We start from the raw sequence: 21,892 nt of genomic DNA, 5'->3' as shown, positions 1-21,892 counted from the left end.
GTTGCCGGGGGGGGGGGGGGGGGGGGGGGGGGGGAGTCGTGGTGCACGGTACCTCTGTCTAGCGTCACATCCAGCTCACTAATGTCAGGACCAATGCGCGGCACACCAGCCAGGGCATCCCACTCAGCTCCTGGCAACCAGTGAGGTCAGTGAACTGGGCAGGTTGCTAATTGCACTGAGCAACCTGAGATGTTCTGACCAGAAAGGGGGTGACTGACACACCTGATGCCCTCTCACGTGACCCAATGCGATGCCGCCTGAGACAACCGCCTCATTTTAGGGGCAGCCCTGCTCCAGCTATTGTGGAACTACAAATCATTGCAAGACTCTGACAGCTACAAGCATGACTCCCAGAGGTAGAGGCATGATTGAATTTGTAGTTTCAACACAGCTGGAGCGCCGAGTTTGCTTACATCTCGTCTAGACAGATTACATGTCAAAGTACCCTTAATGAATAGCATTGAATACATAACTGGATGAAGTGACATTTTTGTATCTGCCTGGAGCTCAGCTATAACACTCAACCGTTGTATTTTGTCATAAGAGCCACAAGGGGGCACCAAAGAATCCTGATATAATCTAAGGTCCAAAATTCCTCATCATAAATGTGCGTTGATACAAATCATATCACCGCTTATGTGTTTGGTAACCGATACAGTAAAATATTAAGAACTGCCAGCATACATATAACGAGTCGGTTATTGAATACAGTGGGGCATGTTTAGGAAGAGTGTTGTCATTTTTGTGGCACAGACATCTTCTAGGGCTCATCCACATCTCAGAAATATATTGAATTGGGAATTCTTTGCATCCAAATACATTGCATTGTCCTATTATTAGAGTTTAGTCGGGGGGAGGTGGGGTAGTACATACACCACAAACTGGAACATTAGAACAGCTGCAAAGTGGCAAAATGTCATCCATTGTGTCTGAGTTGCAAATGTTTTATGTCTGCAAGATAGAAGAAGCAAGTTTATATTATATATCTAAAGTTAACCCCGGCAGGGGCGTAACTACAAATAATGGGGTCCCATGAAAAAACACAACTTTGGAGCACCCTGACTGACTCGCTCTATAGCGTCTGGCAATGGCAACTGTGACGATATGTGTCATTGATGGTAACATGAAGTATGTATCAAGGACAGGCAGCTGGAGAGCTGTCAGCATATGGGGGGTAAAACCAGCCTGCTCAAGTCATCCAGTCAATGGGTCCATTGGCCTGATGACATCTGTGTTTTGAAGATCCCACACTGAAGAACCAGGAAGCTCCCATATATACTTGCTGACATCTGGTAAAGTGGGTACAAGCCAGGAGTTTTCATAGTTTACAGCAGGGGTAGGCAAACGTCGGCCCTCCAGCTGCCGTGAAACCTCAAATCCCTTGATGCATCTGCCTCTGAAAGGCATGCTTGTGGCTGTCAAAGTCTTGCAATGCTTAATGGGAGTTGTAGCTGCACCAGAGCTGGAGTGCCGAGGTTGACCGAGGTCGTTACGAAAATTTGTGTTCAGTATACACATATAATACTAAATCTGAGGCTCTTAGACCCGAATGGCTTTTTGGGATCCGAATTTCCGCGCTCCTGAATGCCATTCGGGTCTGGGAGCCTCAGCTTTAGTAATCTCTGTATATACTGCTTCCAGACCCGAATACCTTTCAGGAGCTCCCCAATGCAATTTGGAAATTCAGATCCCGAATGCCATTCGGGTCTGGGGCCTCAGTTAGTAATATATGTAACTATATGGCTCCCAGACCCGAATGGCATTAATGGCATTAATATTCATAAAGTTATCCGAAACTAACGAAAATTCGCATTTCGTCCGAATCCGAAAACCTGAAACAAATTGAATTTCGGATCCGAATCCCGAATTCTGAAATAACGAAATATCCGAACCTAATTTTTCCACAGCTTACATGTCTACCCCCTTCTAATATTCACTAACGCTGGTGAATCCATGAATTGGACGAATCACAGTGCCAGGATAGTGAGATCGCAGGTGGAACAAATCCGATTTGCTGTTCCCTAGCAAACCCATATTTTGATGACAATCGACTTATGGGGCCAACAAATCCATCTCCTTTATAGACATTAATGTCAACGGCAACAATTTCATTCACAGAAGATTAAATCCTCCACTTCCTTCTATTTAGCTTTCTTGTTTACTTTAAGCCTTTTTTTTTTTTTTTACGTGTTAGCAAAATGCCACAGCCTTGCAAAAGTCCCGCAGCATATTGTTTTCAATCCGTGTATGCATTAGCTGCCCTGCCTCACCGCGATATGTTCTTTTTTTGGCTTGTGGGCAATTGTGTTGTTGAATCTGCAAGTTATGAATAATTTGTGCACGGAAGCAAAAGGCCAGCCAGACGACAATGAATATATGTGAGCTATTAGGCCTGCGCAACAGCAATGTGAGACCTCGCCTAATAATACCGCCGAGTGGTCGTGCAATAAATATGCGGTCGTGGAGTAGGACAAACTCCGGTCATTAAACAGGGAACACCGGAGAAGAAATGCAAAAAAAATACATAGAATTGGGAAATCTATCCGTCCAAATTCATCGCTTTGCCTTTTTATAAGTGTTTATAAAGGGAGCTATTCTGGGTGTAGTACACCAGAAAATGGCTAAAAAGTGACAAAATGTCCTCCATTGTTCTGAGTTGGAAATGTTTTACGTATGCCGAAAAAACAAAAATAGCTTTTTTTTTTGTGGAACAAACGGCTTAAATTTAGGAAAACCATGCAAAATGTAATGATAAGCATTTACCCCCCGGCAAGCAGTAAGTGGTCAGCGCTCACCAACGCACAACTTGTATACATGACAGCTATCTCATTCACTGGTAGGGGGACACCAGATTACCTATGCCGGACATTTGAATGTGTCGTAATGCACACTTTGCTGCCCTTGGGGTTCAGGAACACATCTGAAGGGCCCCACAACACTTTGGGTTGTACAGAGCCTTAAAGCTGAAGTTAAAACGGCATTCCCTGGATTCTTCACCCCTTCATCAACTTGATAATGCACTTTTTAAATAAAGCCTTTCAGTTTTCATTACCTAACTTTATACCATACATACCATTATAGACTCAGTTATTGGGTATCTGTGCTTCTCTATACAATGCATCACAGCTGATGGGAGGGGCTGGCGGGGTGCTGTAGATAGCTTCACAGGACCCTGCCTTAGTATTCCTCTCAAGAGCCCTGAGCCATGATGTAAGCAGTGGGCTGGCTCTTGGGAGGAGTTATGCAAATATGAAAATACCTTGATGGGTGGGTGTCAGTCTGGAGGAGTGGGCGTTCCTGGGCTGGCTGTATTTTCATGCAGACCAACCCTAGGTAATGCCTACATGTGATGCTGAGCCTCCATGATTAAGAGAATGATTGAAAGGGGTGGACCAGGGACAGTCAGGTTGGGGAGGAAAGAGCTAGATAGATGAGGCCTCTAGCCAAGAAATGAGACGGGCTCTATCTATCTGCTTCTAAGCCATATCGAGAAATCGACATTGTACAGTGAAATATACTGTGCGTGCGTATATATATATATTAGGGATGCACCGATACCACTTTTTTATATACAGGGGGGGATTTATCAAAACTGGAGCAGACAAAATCTGGAGCAGTAGCCCGTGGAAACCAATCAACTTCTCTCTTCAATTTGCTCAGGTGAGATTTGAAAATAAGAGAGAGAAGCTGATTGGTTGCAGTGCAAATCTTGCTCCAGTTTTGATAAATTTCGCCCACAGTATTTATCAGACAGTAACACTTTATGTATTCTTCAAATCCATGTTCTTTTTATTTAAAGCTGAACTCCGGGATAGGTAAATATTCTCTAAATACAAGAGCCATGTGTATTCTTCTTGAATCTTGGTGAGCTTTGAGTATTTCTACCAGATCTGTGCAATAATCCAGTGTGAAACCTGGAGCTTCCTGTAATAAAGACCAGTCACTGCTGCTCCCTCACCTTCTGCAGGGTGACTGGTCTTGTCTCAGCCCCTTCCTGTAGTTTCTTGTAGTGGGTGGGGCCTGCTGGGAAACTCCCACAGCTCTGCTTTCTGCACAGTCTATGTACAGCACAGTGATGATGTCAGCACAACATCTACAAGGTGATATCTGCATTTCTAAAGGCATTTTGGTGCTCACAATATGGATTTTATAACATTTGTGGCTATTGAGCAATATGTTGAAATGAGAATTTTTGTGCCTGGAGTTCAGCTTTAATAGTTAAGAATTTGATTGTAATGTTCCAATGAATTTTGCGAGTAAAAACAACATAGAACTACAAGTAAATGTCATAAATTATAATCCTTGTTAATTAGAAGTTCTCCTAAATAATTATTTTATTTTTTATTTAATTTTTAATAACGCATTCTAAATTTAGTTTTTAAATCAGAAAATAATTTTAGGCAATCAAATTACACACAAATGTCCCTATTCTGGCACCCTAGGCAATATCCTTGGGGCACACTGTTCAGGACTTACATTTTTTAGGAGTCATTTAATAGGGCGCTACAGAGGGCAGAGACACATGATGACCAATCACAGCGGTGTCTGATCATCAATGTCTATGGGTTACAGCACAAACATATACCTAAAAAAGGCAGGGCATTCTTGTACCGCCATGGCAACCAATTAAATATAAGAATATGCTAGTGCAAACAGAAAAAAAGCAATGTGATTGGTTGTCATGGATGACAGCAGACCAAGGCTGTCTGCATGTCATTTAACATTCTCAACTGGGAGGTATTATGGGCTTTAATGCAAAGAGAATAGTGGTGTTGCTCATGACAACAAATCAGATGTTAGCGTCTACGTTGTAACATTGCAACTGCAATCTGATTAGTTGGTGTAGACAACATTTCAGCTCATGGTTACATTAGTGTTGATTAAAGGGCCAGACCACTAGAAAAATCAGTTGACATGGGCGACATCTCAATCCTACTGTACACTAGCTTTTATCATTGGACCAAACCACTACAAAATGGCAGCTAAGGTCTGATTGGTTGCTTGGTGGAACAAGTCTCATTTGTTGCTGTAGTCAATGTTTCAGCTCTCCTGTGCACTATAGTGTTGATCACTGGGTAAAAATGGCAGCTGACATAGATGACATCTAAATCCCCCTATGTACTAGCTTTTATCACTCGATGAAACCACAAGGGGTCAAAAATGGCAGCTGAGGTCTGTCAGTTGAGATGGGTGGCATCTAAGTCCTCCTGTACACTAGCCTTTATCACTGGACGAAACCATTAAAAATGTCAGTTAAGGTCTAATTGGTTGCTTGGTGGAACAAGTCTAATCTGTTACTGTAGGCAACATTTCCGTTCTCCTGTAGCATTGATCAACAGGTCAAAAATGGCAGCAGAGGTCTGGTGGTTGACATGGGCAACATCTCAGTCCTCCTGTACAATAGCTTTTATAAATGGGCCAAACCATTAGAAAAATGGCAGCTGAGGTTTGATTGGTTGCTAGAGGACATATCTGATTAGCTGCAATGGCCAAGACTTGGCTCTCCTGTACACTAGTGTTGATCAGCAGGCCAAACTATTAGACAAATGGCAGCTGAGGTTTGATTGGTTGCTAGAGAACATAACTGGTAAGCTCCTATGGGCAAGACCTTGGCTCTCCTGTACACTAGTGTTGATCAGCAGTCCAAACCATTAGACAAATAGCAGCTGAGCTGTGATTGGTTGCTAGAGAACATGTCTGGTTAGCTGTTATGGGCAAGACCTTGGCTCTCCTGTACACTAGTGTTGATCGGCAGGCCAAACCATTAGATAAATGGCAGCTGAGGTTAGATTGGTTGCTAGAGAACATGTCTAATTAGCTGCTATGGGCAAGACCTTGGTTGTCGTGTACCTTGGTGTTGATCAGCAGGCCAAATCATTAGGAAAATGGCAACTGAGGTCTGTATGTTGACACAAGTAACAACCTAGTCCTCCTGTACACTAGCTTTAATCAGTGGGCCAAACCATTACAAAAAAGGTTTGATTGGTTGCAAGAGGAACACGTCAGCTCTCCTGCACACTAGCTTATATCAGCGGGCCAAACCATCTTATACCTTTTCCTGTCAGTACATACTCTTAGTGGTGTTTGAAAATGGTGGTAACATGGCTAGACAATGGCGGTTGGTGAGTGCCCTGTGGCAGATCTCTATAGTTACCTAGGTTGCCAGTGCAGAGACAGTTGTGCGTCCGAGGTTGGGGTTTGCTCTGGTGACTGTCGAGTATCTGTTGGACAAGGAGCTCCACAGAAAAACCTGTACTGCTGTTCCCATTGCTGCAGGTCCACTTAATACCATGAACTGCGGAGAGAATATCGGAGGCCACAAGTCAGAAACAGCTTCTATACTGTATGAATTTTTTTTTTTTTTTAAATTTCATACTTTTTATGCTTCTACTGGAAGAGAACCAGTCACAACGGGACTTGGTTAAGAATGTCAATATCCAGTCTTAAATTATTTAAACTGTGCAGGCTTACTAATGAGACACTATTTATAAACAATTTGCAGAGCCACCGGCCCTGCAAATCCCTGTGAATGTTCGTTCTGTGCGAATGGATGCACAAAAAAAACATTCTTAACAATTTCTTTATAAGTTGAATGTATTTTCTAATGTCAACTTATAATAACACATTATAGCCACTAGATGGAGCTGAGGAGCACATTTCAATCAGCTCCATCTAGTGGCAATGGCGTCGTATTGCAAGATGGCATTCCTGAGGAGCATAGCACCTCAGTTCCATCTAGTGGCCATAATGCAGCATTACAAGAATAATACAAAGTTTACAAGTTCAGGCAGCTGACAAAGCAGTCATACTTTAGGTGACCTAACACCCCCTTTATAAGCTGACCACGCACCAGTGCCAGTAGCACACTTACCTTTTCCTATGGGACTGTTCCCTCGCTAACAAGTGAGATTGTACAGTGTTCCATTTGGATAAGTGGTTCCCTTACATGGGTGACTCTACTGCTGATGATGTGTTACTAGATGCAGAATTGCCCGTCTGATATTACCCAAAATGATGGGGCCCATAAAAAAAAACCTTCAAAAGTAAGTTTTATTATTTAAGACTGAATATTAGGACTTAATCGGGAGTGGTTCTGGGCTCTGAGCTATAATAGCAAACAAAGGATAATCTATTTCCAATCAGCCACAAATGCCATCGAGTATGCGTACATTCTTCTCTGTCTATGGCCAGGCACTCCTGGCTTCTGTCACTGTCCTACACCGTGACCACAGGGACTCATATTTTTGAAGCCTGCAAATGTTTTCCCTCCAGAATTACAGCTCTGGTTCCTGACATGAGTCTGAAACCTGCTTGACTTTTCAGTGCCAGCTAAACCCCATCCCTATGTATGTGTAATAAAACTCTACCAGGACCTTCAACGGCACCCATTCCATAAGCTACATAATTCTCCCCTCCTAACTTTTTTGATTTGAATTGCTTGACATTTAAACAGTCTTTTGTACATTATGGAGTAGGCCATGTCAGAGGGTCATTGCAGCAGACAGGAGACATGGTCAATAGGACACACATGTCACTTACCCCTACTCTGCCTTTCTTTTCCATGTCACCAAATTAGGACCTACAATCTCAGCCGGTGTGCTGTGGATGGTGAGACTTTAAGCTGAACTTTAGGCAAACGATTAAATACCCATCTTGGCCATCTCCCTGCCACCAGCCTGTGATTGGTCAATGAAGGAGCAGCAGCAGGCTGTTGAACTAATTCCTCTGCTCACTCTGCTCTCTCCTCCTGTATTGTCAGAATGTGTATACTGCAGTGCATATCGTTGGCTCCTAGTGTTGCCCCTCCCTGTACCAGCCTGACCTCTTTGGTATGGAAATTTCAGGAGTCTAATAGCAAGTGAAATTTAGATACCTACACTAGTTGCATTAAACATGCAATAAATTATATTTTATTTAATACATAACAGCATTAATTGTTTTTTTTTTTCAAGTTCAGCTTTTACAGAAAAGAATAAGGTCCCATTCACATGGGGACATATGCTGCGTTCTGGAATTCCTGCAGCAAGAACCTACAGGTTCCTGCAGTAGGAATCCCAGGTGTCGTGGTTGTGATGCAGCCGCTGTACCCATTGAAGTGAATGACAGCAGTAGTCCACATGTAATCGTACATCAGGATAGATGATTGTACCTGAACATAGAATAGATGCATCCAGGGCCAATCATCTATCCCAAACTGCGGACTGCCGTTGAGAAATGTGGCTGCTGTCACCCCGTCTTTATCTTCAATGGGTACAGCAGCCGCTTCTCAACTGGGGCACCTGGGATTCCTGCCGCAGTTATCCTAGAACCCCCCCATGTGCATTAAAGTGCCCATGGATTTAAGTGTAAGTTTGGCTGTGTCAGCACAAAATGACTGTCCACCCTTAGTCATTGCTCTTGGCTGCCAGCTGTCCTAGGAAGAACCGTTGGTGCTACTGAGCATTCATGCTTATGTCTATGCAGACGGATGGTGGAAGATGGGTCTTGCCACTGGTTTTATGGTCGACACAATTCTGATTTGAGTGTTTAATCAATCTAACTAATCGAGCAGTCAGTGGGCACTCGACTCATAGACATGGGGCAACTCTCATCTCATGTCTAAGGGCAAACGCATATTAGGGACATCACGTACTTACAGGCGCCACCGTTTAAAAAAATGTGTTCAGTTACATTTTCACCAAGTTGTCTCTGTCAAGGGTAATACACCATAGATACGACACATGCCACAACACAAATGGCTTGACTTGGCTAAAATAGACAGCAGCCTGAAACATTTTGTCGAAGAAGCATTAGGACCCACGCTCAGGGTGCAGCAATCCCTAATTACAAGCCTGATGTCCTCACCACCTTACACTTCAGGCATCTGGTTACGTGTCAAACAGAAAGACTTGTAGCCTTGTCAGAGCTCTAGCAGGCCTGCTAAGATCTGCTACTACCGTGACCCCTGACGGCCGTAGCAGGCTCATAGCACCATTGTCATTACTGTCCAGACAGCTGGGAACTACCCTCTGTAATGTCCCTGTCATCATTGAGCTGGTGTAACCTTGGCCACAGCGGCACATCAGACCTGACACGTGTAGCTCCATTACACTCACGTTACTTGTATAAGAAAGCAGATGACAGCACTACACTCAGATAGTGTTTCTGCTGCCCGGCAAGGATAAAGATAGATAAAGATAAATAGATAGATAGATGGAATCCAAATGTTGGTTCTATCTATCTGCAATCTACTAATGTGCTTAAATATGACTGAAGCCTGGGCCAATAGCTATGTTCTTGCTTGCTCCAGCTCCGATAAATTCAGTCCCTTGGTAAACAGTTTTCATAATACAGAACTGGTGCAGCGATATTATGAATAAGACTGGTTACCCATTCCTGGCTGGCCCATAGTCCGGGCTTGATTGAAAGGTTTACCTACACAGGACTGGGAGCTTTTATCTTCCCACTCACAAATAATTTGTCATAATGGCCTGTGGATGCTGCGCCGTGCTGTCTTGCCAGCGAAGACTGGGCCGCCTGTAATGCTCTTGGTGGAAGAGGGTTAATGAATCATGGAGGACATAATTTATGTTCTGGTAATGTCATTTCTCAACGTCAAGTGCGGCTTGCTGGGAAATTATCTAAATTCACTGAAGATTAGGTGATACATATTCCCTGCACTAGTCCCGCTCTTAGGAGACGCAGCCAAATCGCAAACTTAAAGTGTATGTATAGCCAAATTTTTTTTTTGTATCGAATAGAGTAGAGAACAGCTACTACAGCTGATACCTAGTCAGTTTCTTTTTTTGCTGTCTGTGTCCTGCTGGGGAGATTTCCCTTTACTTCCTGGCTTGAAGACCCAAACAGATCTCCCAAAAGCCCTCAGACCTTATGTAAGCAAAACAGATGGCTCTTGGGAGGAAATATGCAAATATCAGAAGGCCTTGAGGAGTGGGCGTCAGCCTGATTGCATGAAGATCACCCAAGATAACAGCCACATATGATGATGAGTCTTCATGAATGAATGAACTGAAATCCAATGAATGACAGTGATGGGCTAGGTGGTGGGACAGTAAGAATGGTGCTAGAGGATGCTGAACGTCGTCCATCCAAGATATGAGGCGGCTGTATCTGACTTGCTGCAGCATCTAATGCACATTGCGAGAAACTCAGTGTATACAGTGAAATCAGAGTAAGCAACTTCAGTCTAGGAGAGGAGCCGATACAACCATGCAAGACTGAAGGGAAGGCCGGAGTTCAGTTTTAAACAATGGGTCAGAGTTGTAAAACAGCCATGTGTTTTTTTTTTTTTTACACATTTTTTAAGTTAATTTGGTTCAGCAAAATCCTTAGACTCATCCCTATTGTTGAGGCTTTAGAAGATTCCCCACTGTAAGTGGTACTTGGACTCCTCTGGACAGAGGGAAATGTTTAGAGACCCAAACACAACACAAGGATTTCTTCCATGTACCAGAAGGGGATTGAATACAGGTCCCCCTAGGTCCCCTCTCCCGATCTCTGATCCATGACAGAAATCTAAGGTTATAGACAGGAAGTAAAATCCTGATAGTCTTCGTGGTGGATCATTCACAGTTAGGACCATGGCTGCTCACCCAATATTCTGTTCTAGAGTTCTGGCTCATTATAATGGACTCGTGGAAGGAGGCAGGGAAGGAAGAAAAGAAGGAAGGAAAAAAAGAAGGAAGAAAGGAAGAAACAAAGAAGAGAAGGAAGAAATAAAGAAATAAGGAAGAGCAGGAAGGAGGGAAGGGATGAAGACACAAAGAGAAGGAAGGAACTAAGAAGAGAAGGACGGAGGGAACAAATGAAGAAACGAATAAGAGGGGGAAGGGGAAGGAAGGAATACAGGAAGAAAGGAAGGAAGAAACAAAGAGAAGGAAGGAAGGAAATTAATGAAGAAACTATGAAAAGAAGGAAGGAAGGAGGGAAGGAATTAATGAAGAAACTAAGAAGAGAAGGAAGGAAGGGGGAAGGAAGGAGGGAATACAGAAATAAGGGAACGAAGAAAGAAACAAAGAAGAGAAGGAAGGTAGGAGGAACAGAATGAAGAAACTAAGAAGGGAAGGAGGGAAGAAAGGAAGAAATGAAAGGAAGAAGGTAAGAAAGGAATGACGGAAGGAGAGATTGAAGAAAGGAAACATAGAAGGAAAGGAAAGAAGAGAAAAAGTAGAGAAGAGAAAGGGTAAAAAAGAAAAGAAGGAAGGAGGTAAGAAAGGAGGATACAAAAAGGTAATAAAGAAGAGAAGGAAGGAAGGAGAAAAGGAAAATGGAGGGAGGGTAGTAAAGAAAGAAAGGAAGGACAAAGAACAATGGGACAGGAAGAATGGAGGTTTATATGTAAATAGAAGGATAGGTATAAGACACATGATTCGGGCAATAAACACATACATTATAGAACACCAGACTTTAAAACAGATGGACATGGGGTGGTGAGTACTTATGGGTCTTTGGTATAACAACCAATGCAATCCTCCACATTGCACCATGCTGCTTTTCCCCTCTGTTTTTGACGTTTGAGTTAAACAATTTTTTTATCCATAGAATAAATTGTGTGTTTTCATCGGCAGCACATTCTGAAGGCCAGCTGGAGAGAGCTGTTAGGACATCTCAGAGGCGGGACTCTGACAACAGGTGGCTCTAGGGAACGGCTCAATTTGCTCAATTACTGACTCAATGACAACTTCCACCATCCCAGAAGTATTCCTATGAAAACTGCTACATGGGTAGAGCTCAGATTAAATTAGTCGCTACATATTTTTATGCAGCCTGTTCTGTGCTTTTGCTGCAATTCCAGGAACTGACTGTTAAAACTCGGCTTATAAAAATATAAAATTGTGCTAAAAAGGGATTTTGGGGTCAGAACATTTGGCAGCTTTTCCCGGTTGTCTGTGTTTGTGCTGACCTTGACCCGAATTCAAAGTCATATATACTGTATGTGTTAATGGGCAATTAAATTTTTATCAATCCACCCAAAAAGGTTTTAAAAATATAATGTAATGCTTAAATTAAGCCTGTTGGGCAACTTGGACATGTAGTTCCCTAGCTGATATGGGGAGGGACCAGGGCCGGATTTACTCTCCTTGCTGCCCCAAGGCCAGGCTCCTCAATGTGCCCCCCTACCCGCCACCCCCTCCCCCCATGGAGAATGGCAGACCTGTAGACTGCATACAAGTGATCACGGCCACATTGCCGGAATCACTTGTAAAAAACAAGCAGCGGCTTCCACGCTGTACATTTAGCTCTGCTGTAGAAATGTAGAAAACTGCATGTCCAGGGCATCGGGAGATAGGAATTCCGCACCTCTGCTGCCCCTCTACTCCCTGCTGCCCCAAGGCCGGGCCTTGGTTGGTCTTGTGGGAAATCCGGCCCTGGTAAAGACCTGACAATTGATCCAACCCTTAAAGGAGAACTATGGGGTTAGGGCTTTTCCCCATAGTTCTCCTAAGGGTAACGGGAGGACACAAAGTAGCATCCTCCTGTTACCCTAAGCTCAGTATAGGGCGAGCTACAGCTTGCGGTATACTGAGACGCCGCAGCTGGAATGGATCCCGACAATTCTGTCTGGATCCACCCAGCTGCGTGAGTGACAGCTTGCTCTGCCTATCTAGAGGCAGAGCCAGCTGTACCCACCCCCACCCCCGTCCGTTCTGCCAGTCAGCGCTGGAGGATCAGACAGGGGAGAGGGGGAATCCCTGCAGGGCGCCGTGAGTGACAGTCACGGCTCTGTGCACGGATAGATCGAGAAGTGAGCGAGCGCCGGTATGTTTCCGCTCACTTCCCGATCTACCGAGCCGACATGTGACAGATTCATTGTCACAGGTCGGCTCAAATTATGAGGCTGAGTGAAAATCACTCGCCTCATAATTCTCCTTTAACCACGCTATCCAAAAGTCAAGTTTTTAAAGGGCCTATCCCCTTCATGTGTCTAGTTTTAAATCGCGACTGACCAACTCCCACAAGATGAAAGCGTTTCCCTGCTGTCCCTATGAAATTGTGTCTGTTGAAACCTAGTGTATGATGGTCTGTGAGTAACCAGATTGGGTTGACCTCTCTTCATCAGCTAAGTATCCCTGAAACTATTGCCAATTACAGCTAGGTATCTCTTGCAAAAACAAAATGTATCAAACAACAAACGAAATCTTGCAGAATTTTGTACTATACGAAGCGTGGCGTTATCGGCCCGGAAAAGCCACTCCGCGATTCCCGAACACAGATCTCATCTACTGCATTCTTGATGGGAAAAGAAAGCCAGTATTTTACTACATATTTTTTTTCTCTGCGTGTTCCATGAATCAATCTGAAGCCTCATGAATAGTCAACGGCCTCAGAAGTGAATGAACTCCTCGGATATTGCAATCCAGGCGTCGTTGGGCGCGCGCGGCGATCGGCTAATAGACGGTCAAGTGCGTGCAATTTGTATCCCTCTGCATTCGCCTGAACTTCTCATCACCCAAGGTCACATGTCTGTGTCTCTCTCGTTGCTTCCCCGGGCACCCGCGATTGCTTTCACTCCCTCGCCGGCGCTGAAGGTTATAAAAATGAAAAGGCACTGAAGAGAGACAGATTGCAACCGCAAGAGTATCTGGATGCGCGATGCAAATTGCCTACTGTCTTGGCACATCCAATATGCAGATTGCCTCTCCCCGCCGCCCCCCTTAAAAATCTCCCATGACTCGATACGTTGTTAGTAGTGAATATCAAATACTATCAAGAAGCTTTTTAACATGTCATGGTTCGCTTACCCACACATAATGAATCAGCAGGAAGGGAGATTTCTAAAGGGAAAAAAAAGTCTATTATTAAAGGAAGGTTAATATAAAAGAAAAAAAAACCTTCCTTTTTTTAAAAGCTGCAGAAGTGAAACCACTTTAAAAGTTCACTTAATTAAATTTAAGGTCACAGCTTGCAACGGGAAAAGAAAAGAGGCAAAAGACAATGAAGGGGAATCCCCCGTTTAAAGCATTGTGAAGGGACGCCATCATTTTTTTTTCCATCTCTAATTATATAGAGATCATTTTGGATTCTAAAAAAAGAATTTGTAATGAATTTGTAATTGCTGAAACCTTGTGCAGGTTGAAAGACAGAGGCCATTGCTGACCTAAGGATGATGGTGGTCAGGCTGTCATGGGGCTCAATGGCTTCAGTACTTAGTTATGTTGGAGCCCATGGAGTGACATGGAAGGCAGGAAGCTAGTATTTTCAGGACAGGAAGTGAGGGGGAATCTCTTCAACAGGACAGCGTGGAATGGTTAGAACTAGGATTGCCATCCCGGACAGTCCAGGATTTGGCATAGGACATGGAGGGACGATGGAAGTTGGGGAACAAGGAAGTGTCTGAAACACAAAGTGCAGTCAAGTCTTGAAGGGCACACAGGGGCTCTGCTTCAGGCAGATATATTGCTCACTATCTCCCCTGGCTTTCTTCTCTCTCCTGGCTGTATCTCCTCTCTCTCTCCCCTGGCTGTCTCTCCTAGTTCTCTACTGCCTGTATCTCTTCTCTCTCTGTCCTGGCTGTCTCTCCTCGTTCTCTGTCCTGCCTGTATCTCTTCTCTCTCTCCTGGCTGTCTCTCCTCGTTCTCTGTCCGGCCTGTCTCTCTTCTCTCTTTCAACTGGCTGTCTCTCCTCTTTCCTGGCTGTCTCTCCTCATTCTTTCTCCTGGCTGTCTCTCCTCTCTCGCTATCCTGGCTGTTTCTCCACTCTCTCTCCTGACTGTGTCTCCTATCCCCCTCTCCTGGCTGTCTCTCCTCGCTCTCTCTCTCCTGACTGTCTCTCCTCACTCTCTTTTCTGGCTGTCTCTCCTTGCGCTCTCTCTCCTTGCTGTCTCTCCTCGCTCTCGTGGCTGTCTCTCCACACTCTCTTTCTCCTGACTATGTCTCATTGCTTTCTCTCTCTCCTGGCTGTCACTCTTGCGTCCGGGTTCAGAATTTCTGCGTATTTTACGCGGGTACGCGCATATACGCGTGTGCGTGCGTACATTCAAACTTCTATTAGGAATGATGCATTCTGGAATGGCAGACAGTGCACGCATATACACGTGTAAACAGTATACGATTTTGCTCTTGCGTTGTGTCTGCATGAAGCCTAAAGCTATAGAGTGCACCTCAGCGTCCTCACACTGAGCTCTTAACCCTTGCAGTGCTGGGTTAGATCCACTGCAAGGGTGAGATTTTTTTAAATCTGCCCAGAGTATGCCTTTAATAGCACGCGGACACACACACACGTGTACAAATAGTAAAGCCTGGTAGCCTACCAGTCCAATGAGTGTGTCCTGGTGGAAACAGCACCCAAGTCCCCGGTTTTAGAAAACAAGCATGCTATCTACTCAGTCATACAATCCTCTATAGCCAGGCACACAAAGGCTAATAAGCCCACCCAAACTTTTTTATTCCGCCTAAAAGATCCCGTGGATGCTTTGTGTGTGTGCCCTTACATCATCCTGGATGGCTCTGCGTCTTGTAGCGGGGCCATCGCTCACGCTGCGAATGAATGTGGTCAGACCTTATGTACAGCAAATTCCTTTACTTCCCTGACAGACGGCCAGAGCTGTGCCTCACTATCCCCCTGTCAGCCTGACGGTGGCAGGTGCCTCGAGCTTGCCAGGCCAGCAGCTCAGCTTGGGATAATAAAGCAGACATCTGTTGCATTATGAATTGATCCCGAGCCTTTGCTGAGAAATCATAATTAACACGCGTGAAAATGCAGATTCCGAAGGAGGCAGATATTAGCCATTTCTGCGGCTCATGTATTCAGAGCGGGACTCCTGCCGAACGGCTAAGTACGTAGTTGAAATGTATGCGTGTCAACTGATTCGCAGGCCAACATATTTGTAATTCTGTTCAGCAAGTTTTGCTATTCGCAGACCACAGTGCGCAGCCAGCAGGACAACACTGCCTGCTTAAAGCTGAACTCCGTGATGAGCCTAAATACAAGTTCAAGCCTTCTGTTGACTGGAGAGCTCTAGCTTTGATTCAGCAGGGGGCGTGTTGGACATGCGCAGAGAGACCTTTGCAGAGAGACCAGTGCTATCTGTGCGGAAGCAGTGGTCTCTCTACAGAGTTATGCTGTGTCAAACCTACAGCTTTGCATTCAGGAAAGCTCAAGCCCTCTGCTGACTGGGGAGGTCTCAGCAGGGGGTTGTGTTGGACCTCTGCAGTTAGACCAGTGCTCTCTGTGTGGACATAGTGGTCTCTCTAGAGAGGTCTGAAATGCCCCCTGCGGTGTCAAACCTACAGCTTTGCATTCAGGAAAGCTCAAGCCCTCTGCTGCCTGGAGAGCTCTAGCTTTGACTCAGCAGGGGGCATGTTGTACCTCTGCAGAGAGACCTCTGCAGAGAGACCACGGCGCTCTGTGCGGAAGTAGTGGTCTCTCTACAGAGGTCTGAAAGGCGCCTGCTGTGTCAAACCTACAGCTTTGCATTCAGGAAAGCTCAAGCCCTCTGCTGCCTGGAGAGCTCTAGCTTTGACTCAGCAGGGGGCATGTTGTACCTGTGCAGAGAGACCTCTGCAGATAGACCAGAGAGCTCTGTGTGGAAATAGTGGTCTCTCTATAGAGGTCTGAAATGCCCCCTGCTGTGTCAAATCTACAGCTTTGCATTCAGGAAGGCTCAAGACCTCTGCTGACTGGAGAGCTTTAACTTTGACTCAGCAGAGGTGGTGTTAGACCTGTGCAGAGAGAGCTCTGCAGAGAGTCTGGTTCTCTCTGAGCTTTCCTTAATGCAGAGCTGTAGGTCTCCCTCAATTGGTGGCACTTTGGACCTCTGCAGAGAGACCAAGGCATACACACAGAGCAACGGTCCTTCCCTGTAGCATGCTGGCAGCAACCAGACTTTCCTCCTCAGGCTGTGGCTGCTTTCTAAGGGAAATTATCTGTAAGCCTTCGCTCTCCTTTTGTTTTGATGCGCCTGGAATGCATTTAGCCGGGTTTAAGCTGAAAGTTCAATCGAGCTTTAAAAATTAAAACAACTTTTCTGCAACTATCGATTTTTACTCAGGACATCCGTTCTGAATTTAGGCAAAAGTGTTGACTGAAGTTTATTCAACTTTACCCTCGGAAGAATGGATCGTAGGCTCTTAGCCGCGAATGCTCCCGAAGCTAGGGGAGCGCTCAGCAGGGAGATATCAATTACCGGCAATAAATCTCCCAGCGCCCGCAGCTTTGTCTCCGCGGTGGGATACTGCGGAATAATCACCATGAATCTGCTATTCAATTTTTGGGAATATGTTGTAGATTATTGAACGGTGACAGCGGAAAGTAGTAAAATGGAAAGCATTTTGGTATCTCGAAGAATTCCAATGAGTTGTTCTTGATGATTCGGAAAATAAATAACTGGCACCGAGGGAAGGCCGTATTTCTGGCAAATGTTTTTAATTCTGGTTTGTCTGAAACGTACAACTCATAAAACCTCCCACAACTATTGGTTATAAATCTGATCTTTTGTTGCACATTTTATTGAGAGCAGGCCTTTATGATCGTGAATTTATTTTTCTTAAAGTTTCCAAAGAACGTAAGAAAAATATTAGGGCAATAACAAATATTTTCTGCATGTTTCCCCCCCCCCCTCTTTGGTAAACATTTTTCAGAAACTCAAGTGGACCAGGAAGTGTATATCATTGTTATTTGACATTTCAGCATATATATGACATTGTCACTAGGGATGCACAGATACTTTTCGAGTACCAGTGCAGATACTTGGCATTTTCATGAGAACTACCGGGGTTGCAGCAGCTGCAGCTGGGACCGGGCTCTGGCGATCCACCACTGTCCTGAAATCATTAGTCTGTATTGTTTTAGAAAAAAAAAACATGACAATAAACAAAAATGTATCAGTACTCATACTTGTAAGTACTCGGCAAGTACCAGTACTCGTACTCGCAAAACTGGTATCTGTGCATCCCTTTATTTATATTTATAAAAACAAAATCCTACATTAAAACAGAGATGTACAAGTCCCGGGAGCTCCGTGTGCTCCTTACAAATGACAGCTGCCTCCTAACTTTTTATTTTTTCTCTACTCTAGTCTTGGAGCTCAAAAGTATCTGTACTTGTACCGAGTACTGTACTTGGTATCTGTGCAACCCTAATTGTCACCATACAAATGTTGGCATTGTATTATGTAAAAGCAGAAGATTCCGTTGCTGGGAGTTCAGGAATGACATCTTTTGGCACAGGGAGACTGGACTAGCACAGAGGATGCCAGCAGAGGAAACGTGAGTATATCAACAAGGGGTTAAGTTTAAATATAGGTGGTTAATGTTACGGTTACAGGGAAGATTAGTGTTAAGGGTTAGTATAGCGTTACAATAGAGGTTTAGTGTTAGACTTGGCATGAGGGTTACAGGTAGGGTTAGTGCTAGGCATACAGGGAGTAATAATGCTAGGGTTACTGAGAGGGTGGTGGTTAGAGCTATGGAGACAGTGGCGTAACAATCACCATAGTGACCCAGGCGGCCGCTATGGGGCCCGGGGCACGGCCAGATGCCGTGCGGGCCGCCTGGGTCGCTATGGGATCTTCTGCTGGTGGCTTTCACTGGTGGCTGAAGACGAACACGCCGCTGTTCAGATCACTGACAGTAATCTGTGCAGCAGCGTGTTCCTCTCCACAGAGTCAATGAGAGCCAGCAGCGGCAGTGGAGGAGGGGGCGGGGTCCGTGATCTGCAGCAGGGGAGGATGCGGGGCTCGGTGATGAAGACGAAGGCGGGCCCGGTGACGGAGGAGCTGGTGGGGCCCATCAGCAACCGTGGAAGAAGAGGAGGCGGACAGGTAAGGAGTGCCACCAGCCCACCTGAGGGTGACCCTGCAGAGCTCACCATAGAGAGTCTATAACTAGAAATCACGGGGGCACCATACAAATTTTGCTATGGGGCTCTGTGATTTCTAGTTATGCCCCTGTATGGAGATGCTCAGTGTTAGGGTTACAGGAAGGGGCTGTATAGGGTTACAGGAAGGGCTAGTATAGGGTTACATGAAGGGTTAGTATTGGGTTACGTGAAGGTTTAGTGTGAGACTTAGTGTGAGGGTTACAGAGAGGGTTAGCGTTAGGCATACAGGGTTAAATGGAAGGATAGTGTAAGAGTTACAGGTAGGGTTAGTGCTAGGTGTTAAGGTCAGAAGAATAGTTAGCGTTATAGAGAGGGTCGGTGTTTGGGATATAGGAAGGCTTAGTGATGGAAGGATAGTGGGAAGGTTACAGGGAGCATGCATTAGTGTTAGGAATACAGGTTGTTATCAGGTTAGTGTTATGGGGAAGGGGGGGTAATGTTAGCGTTTTGGGGGGGGGGTTAGTGTTAGGATTACAGGAAGGTTTAGTGTTACAGATGTTACAGAGAGGGTGACTATTAGGGTTACAAGAAGAGTTAGGGATAGGGTTACAACTTACAAGGAAGGATAGTGTAAGAGTTACAGGTAGAGTTAGTGTTAGGGCTAGAAGAAGGGTTAGCGTTATAGAGAAGGTAGGTGTTTGGGTTACAGGAAGCGTTAGTGTTATGATGGGGGGTTAGTGTTAGAGATTCAGGGAGTGTTAGTGTTACATTAGTATTACATTGAGGGTCAGTGTTAGGGTTACAGGAAAGATTAGTGATGGAAGGATAGTGGGAATGTAACAGGGAGCATTTGTGTTAGGATTACAGGGAGTATTAAAGTTAGTGTCACGTGGAGGGCTAATGTTAATGTTATTGGGGGTTAGTGTTAGGCTTACAGGAAGGTTAGCATTACAGAGCGGGTTAGTTAGGGTTACAGGAAAGGTAATTTTCCTAAATAAAATACTGTATTCGCCATTTTTCATCCTTTTTCACATATTAGTGCTGCTGACCTCCTGACGTCCTGTCTACATACACTGAAGCAATAGCTGCATGGCATTTCTCAGGGCGGGTTTCCTGTTAGTGACAACAGTGTACCATGTGTTCAAACAGCCCCTTGTAGCCTTTATCGGAAGCCTATGTGACAACGTGGTATCACCACTGGCTGTTCTATCAAATTCTCCAACTCGTCGAGACCTCCAACTCCCATCAGTGTGCCTGTGCAGCCACCCAAGAGAAGTATAAGCTGAATATGCAGCAGTGCGTCTGTGCGGGCACCTGATGCCACAATCACCGACAGGAGTTGGAGAACTCGATGACAATTTCGAAAACCGCATAGGCGCACCTACAGCAAGTGGAGAAGTCAACGAGGATTACAAAAACTGTGACAGCTGGTGCACGCGCACTGGCGCACGCGCACTAGCACCATCTCCTCGAAATCGACAAAGGATGTGACGTCACGAGTTGGAGATCTCGACGAGTTGGCCACCTCAGCAGAACACTGGGAAACAGGGACGGAGCGTTGTCACCCCATAACAGGAAGTGCCTGAATATGGAAATTAATTGCAGGATCGTCAATCATTATTTTATAAAACCTACAGATTTAAATACATTGTAAATCACTTTTAAAATGTCAATAACATGCTAAAGCTTAAACGAGATTCTAGTGATTGGGTTTACATCTACTTTAAGGTATTTTGTATACAGTAGCTCCTCCTACTACACATTTCACATATTTTATTTCTAAAGCTGTAGGAAGGATCCTCAGTCACAACAAGGAAAGAGAACTTAAGAAATATAGTCAATTGAACAAATATTATATAGGTGAAATTGATATTTTGATTATGCTGCATTTATTCCCGAAAACTTACTCAAACGTGGAAACGCACTTTAAATAATCCTCCCCCCCGCCCCCCTGACACCTCACATTTTCCACGTCGAGTTTTACAACTTAACACACTGGCAGTCCTTGGTCTTATATATCCTCCCCGGCTATAAACCCCCTTCATCATATAACACTTTTGCTGTGGCCGGGGTAATTCTAGCGCCTCTCATAAAAATGTAAAGCAGACAAAATAGTGACATAAAAACAGCCATTTTTTTCCCTCCAACGTATAAAAATATATTTCCGCCGCTATCTTTATTAACAGAGAGGAGATGAATGAACAAAGGCACAAAGTCAGAACAGTATGCCGCGCTCAATATGTACACACATAAGATCTGTGTCATAACACATGAAAATGTGTCACACCATCTTACATTTCCCATGGAACAGGATTTGATGGGGAACCTGGCATTTTATTTCTTCACTGGATGTGATGTATTTCTTTGCTTTTTCATATATACATATTTATTTAGTGTTATGATCTGGGATTCCTTCAGTTGGTCAGGTCTAGGTTCAGCAATGTTATGTATCCAAAAAATGAGCTCAGTTGCAAAAAATATAAATAAATAAAAAATGGAAAAAAATATTAATAATAATAATAATATATTAAAATATAATATATTATATAATATATTACAATATTATGTTATAATATACTATATATACACTGTATATACATACACACACACACACATACAGTATATGTATTTTTTAAATAAATCCAATGATGCAATAATTTCTTACAATATCCCTCATCAGCGGCCCTTCTGCTGAAATGGGGTTGTGCATTCTTTGCTGAAACATTCCATAAGGGGCGGAGCATAGCTGATTGGCGGGAATAATATATGCAGCCTGCCCTATCTGCAGCTCCAGTAGGGTCACATGACACATGCTAGCCCTGGCCGGAGTAGAGCTTTCGACAGCGTCAGCAGGCTGAATAGAGAAACAACTGCTGGGCTGGAAAATGGAAGTCTCAATTTTTGGGATGAAAGGAGCCATGTAGCACAGTCCCTCCCCCCATGGCGATCAGCTAAACATCCCACAGAGAACAGCGGGCGCTTCGCATACCTGCGCAGACCTGACAACGCAGAAAAGATAAGACTATTAACAGAGTCGCTGTTATCACAGCACTGCCTTGTGAAATCAAATTTGCCAGAACAGCGACGTTCCGCTTGGAGGGCATTTATTATCTATATGTGGAACTTTCTGCGT

At 44.5% G+C, this 21,892-nt stretch overlaps 1 protein-coding gene across 2 annotated transcripts in view; it reads right to left on the bottom strand.

The window, feature by feature from the left end:
* The window catches only part of CAMTA1 (calmodulin binding transcription activator 1), a 1,254,390-nt gene that overhangs the window by 157,542 nt on the left and 1,074,956 nt on the right, over nt 1-21,892 (bottom strand). For both annotated transcript variants that reach the window (XM_018552416.1, XM_018552423.1), the window contains exon 7: nt 6,155-6,295. In XM_018552416.1, the coding sequence (XP_018407918.1) occupies nt 6,155-6,295 (141 nt within the window). The remainder of the gene's footprint in view (nt 1-6,154; nt 6,296-21,892) is intronic.

Source organism: Nanorana parkeri, unplaced genomic scaffold (assembly GCF_000935625.1).
Source record: "Nanorana parkeri isolate BGI_ZX_2015 unplaced genomic scaffold, ASM93562v1 scaffold5, whole genome shotgun sequence".
Lineage (NCBI taxonomy): Eukaryota > Metazoa > Chordata > Amphibia > Anura > Dicroglossidae > Nanorana > Nanorana parkeri.
This window is presented reverse-complemented; position numbering and strand designations above follow the sequence as displayed.